The sequence below is a fragment of the Halyomorpha halys genome, unplaced genomic scaffold (assembly GCF_000696795.3).
Source record: "Halyomorpha halys isolate HHAL.00 unplaced genomic scaffold, Hhal_1.1 Scaffold89.1, whole genome shotgun sequence".
Classification (NCBI taxonomy): Eukaryota; Metazoa; Arthropoda; class Insecta; order Hemiptera; family Pentatomidae; genus Halyomorpha; species Halyomorpha halys.
The window spans coordinates 1,018,277-1,022,111 of NW_027111267.1; the positions used below are offsets into that span (position 1 = coordinate 1,018,277).

The window sequence follows — 3,835 nt, forward strand, 5'->3', positions numbered from 1 at the left end:
GATGACTATATTCGTGACAAAGTAAGGAGCATTAAGGATTTTACGAAGGATTTTGAATTGTAAGGATTGGATGCGGGAGGAATTTTATGGTTTAATGGAGCCCCAAAGCTCAACTCTGTATGTCCAGATAGGCCTTATAATAGTCATGTAGATCAATGTTTTGTAATGGATTGGCATTTTAGACCGTTTGTCTAGTATATATTGTAATAGTCGGAATCGACAAACAGTTTCTTGTCTTTTTATTCTTGTGAGAGGATTCCATGTCAGTGGTTTGTCCAGATGTAGTCCTAAGTAACGGATCTGTTCGACAGGAGAACAGAACTTAGAGGTCATGGGTTTACGATGAAGGATAAATAGATTTGGTGGAATTTATTTTAATCCTCCTGTTTTGGCACCATTCTTCAAGGATGGTGATGTGGGATTGGAGGGATTGGGATGATCCTTATCATTATTCACTGACAATAGACATGTGTCATCGTATTGAAATTTAAATGAAAAATGGGGAAAATAGGTTTATTACAACTGTAAGATCTGGGCAGAAAAGTCTGAAAATTTTGAACAGTTGAATTAAGGCTGTGAAATTATCGTTTAATGCTGGATCTATACTTTTGCCTCTTGTCAGAAATCCAAGTCCTGTACAAATACTTGGCAAACAAAGGAAACAAAAAACGTCGGTATTCACACGATCGTTTTGATTGCGAGAATTTGCCATTTTTTGGCAAAAGTTTAAGAGCCATCTAAAGATTATCCTTGTTGATGACCAGGTTGCCCGAAACGTTGGACATTTGAAGTTATTAATAAAGAGTGTTGTGACTTTATGGATGTAATTTATTTTAATTGATTATCACATTCCACCTTATTATACAAGACAAGCCTTACCGGTCTGTACAGCTGTGCTTGCGATGGCTGGACAAGACCTGGCGTGCTCGGGTTTCTCAGTGTGCTTCACCGTACTGGTCACATCTTCCAAGGATCTAGTATTAAATAACAATAATTATATAATCATAAATCAGTTAAAAATAATTAAATATATAAAACAATGAATATACTTACTTTGGTAAACCAGCTTCATGCAAGGTCTGAGTCGTCCTGTGTACTTTGTCGAGGTTATTTCGAATTACAGACGCTTCCAGAAACGTGAATTTCTGTAAAATATTAAAAACTAGATCACAAATCATTTTTTTGAAGTAGGGTTTCAAATAAAAATCTTAATGTACACTAAACCCTCATAAATAGATAAGATAGTCATTGAGGTACGGTCAGCAAAAACACAAAAAAATATTTATTCGTGTCGACGTTTCAACCTGATTTTCAGTATTGATTGTTTAATATGTTGATTCAAATTATTTTTCATTTTTTTAGACACTACTTACATATCTTCTTACCTATATAATATTATATCATATTTTTTATACCTCGAAAAACTCATTTTGAAACGCCTATACCCCATCCTGGATTCCAATCATATAATCCCTGATCACCAGATTGGATTTCGAACTTCCTACTCTATTATTCAGCTATGTCATCGTAGGGGTATTCATGATCTTTGGTTTAACATGTTAAAGCGTGTTAAATGGAAAAAAATCATGTTAAATCGAAAAAAATTGCCTTCATTTACCGTGGTAAAACGATATATATATATATAAATATAATATAACAGTTATATAACCATGTAACTGTATAAAATAAAATAAATAAAAATCATGTTAAATGGAGAAATATTGCCTTCTTTTGATGTTATGATGTTGAAACGATATAATATATAACATCGTTGAGAGCCTGTTAAAAGGTCTGCTAAATGGAAAATGACGTCATCCAACTGACCAGCTATGCTCCACAATATTTTTTGGAAATATAATATATAATATTATTAATATTATTTCCTAAACATTACAAGGTTACCAAACAAGTTCCCAGAAAATGTACTAGGAGCTCCTCTACTTTTAATATATAACATATTTAAACTTTATGTACTTAACACATCCAAAATATTAATACATAGAAAGCTAATCTAACCTTGTTAGAATCATAATTAAACTCGCTAAATACTCTCTACACTTATGCAAACATGCATAAAAAGCTAAACTTCTCTGACTAAAAACTTAATATTTTTTCCATAATTGAAGATCTATGGGAATGCGAATTGATCAACATTATGAAGGCTAGAATTAAATTATTAGTCTAATTGCTTTTAGTTTATTTATTTATTTTTTTTTTTGGTCGCACGTTTTTAAAACTCCAATAAAGTACTAGATAAAAATAATGAAATTCTGGAAGGTTTTGGGTAAGAAAATTACAAAGTTGCCCCAAAAAGATGTTTACAATCATATTTATTTTTTAAAAATGTAATTTAAAACTGTACACAATAATAAATACCATAAGTAAATATGTGGAATTTTTCATATACACATGAAATTTCTTGGGAAGGAACCACCCATTGGTGGTATTTCAAGCAGTAAAATAAATTATAAGGTCCCGTGGCCGTCTTCTTTTCAGACGCCTCGGAGGATAAATAGATGAAAGATTAAGAACTAATGGGTTAGGATGGGTAAGGAGTTTGGAAGACGCATATCTGTTTTGGGCATATCTGCAACGAATGGGATGTTAAGGTCTTTGGGAATGAGTTTATTTGTGACGTAATAAGGAGCATCAAGGATTTTACATAGGATTTTGGATTGTAAGGATTGGATGCGGGACGAATTTTATGGTTTAGTGGAACCCCAGAATTCAATTCCATTTGTCCAAATTGGTCTGATTATCTGATTGGTCCTAGTGTATAATAATTGTTTGTAGTGAATGGCAAGTTTAGAGCGTTTGTCAAGTAGGTGTTGTAGCAATCGAAATCTACGAGCAGTTTCTTGTCGTTTCAGTCTTGTGTGTGAATTCCAACTAAGTCTCTTCTCAAGAAGGAGTCCTAAGAATCGAATCTGTTCAACAGCTCACAATCATAAACTTATAAAATTTAGCATGCTAAAATTTTTAACATTTACCACATGAATACCATTACTGTTGTATCAGTACATCAATTACCACAAATCGTAAAAACTGTTTATTTTTAGCGAGTTAAGCTTTCAATATCCGTCGGATTTTAAAAATCACTGAAATAAAATAGTTTTAAAATTAGTTTTTCTATGAAAATTATTTTATTAGAAACTTAAGAATTAAAAACGCTGGTATATATTATAAATTAGACTTCACTTAATTTACCATAACTAAGCCCTACACAGTTTCTTTTCTAAGTTTTTAAAAATTGTATAAAATATATACATACTATGTATTTTTTTTCCTAATATCTTGTTCGAGACGGGTTTTATTTATGGAATTATTATTCAATAAAAATAAATCATTAACAGAAAATCCAAACACTCTTTGGCAGTTTTTAATAAGTTAGTGATAAAAGTGTTAGATAATTTGTTAATAAATGTATTGAATTTTTTTTTAATAATTTATTTATTTTTATTTACAACTGTATAAAACATATACAACAAGTAAATTTGTTGTAGGTGATATAGTGCCATGATACAAACATGTGGAGAATCTATCCATTGATAGAACTCAATAACATTTCTAGAGGAAAACATCTCAAGGCCATCTTCTTTTCAGACACCTAGGAGCATCATTAGGTAATGAAGAAGCCAGGTTAGAAACAAGTGGATTTGGGTGGTTGGGAAGTTTATCTTGGAAGGAATGGTATCTGGTTCTGGCCAAATCGGCAACATATAAGACTTTGAGGTCCTGATGGATGACTATATTCGTGACAAAGTAAGGAGCATTAAGGATTTTACGAAGGATTTTGAATTGTAAGGATTGGATGCGGGAGGAATTTTATGGTTTA

General features: G+C 31.7%; 1 protein-coding gene across 1 annotated transcript in view; it reads right to left on the reverse strand.

Moving 5' to 3' along the window:
- LOC106677165 (uncharacterized) overlaps positions 1 to 3,835 on the reverse strand; it is a gene marked incomplete at its 5' end in the record, with an annotated part of 298,497 nt that overhangs the window by 269,899 nt on the left and 24,763 nt on the right. Inside the window, 2 exon segments of the mRNA XM_067049284.1 lie at positions 880 to 974; positions 1,054 to 1,145. Of these exon segments, the coding sequence (XP_066905385.1) occupies positions 880 to 974; positions 1,054 to 1,145 (187 nt within the window).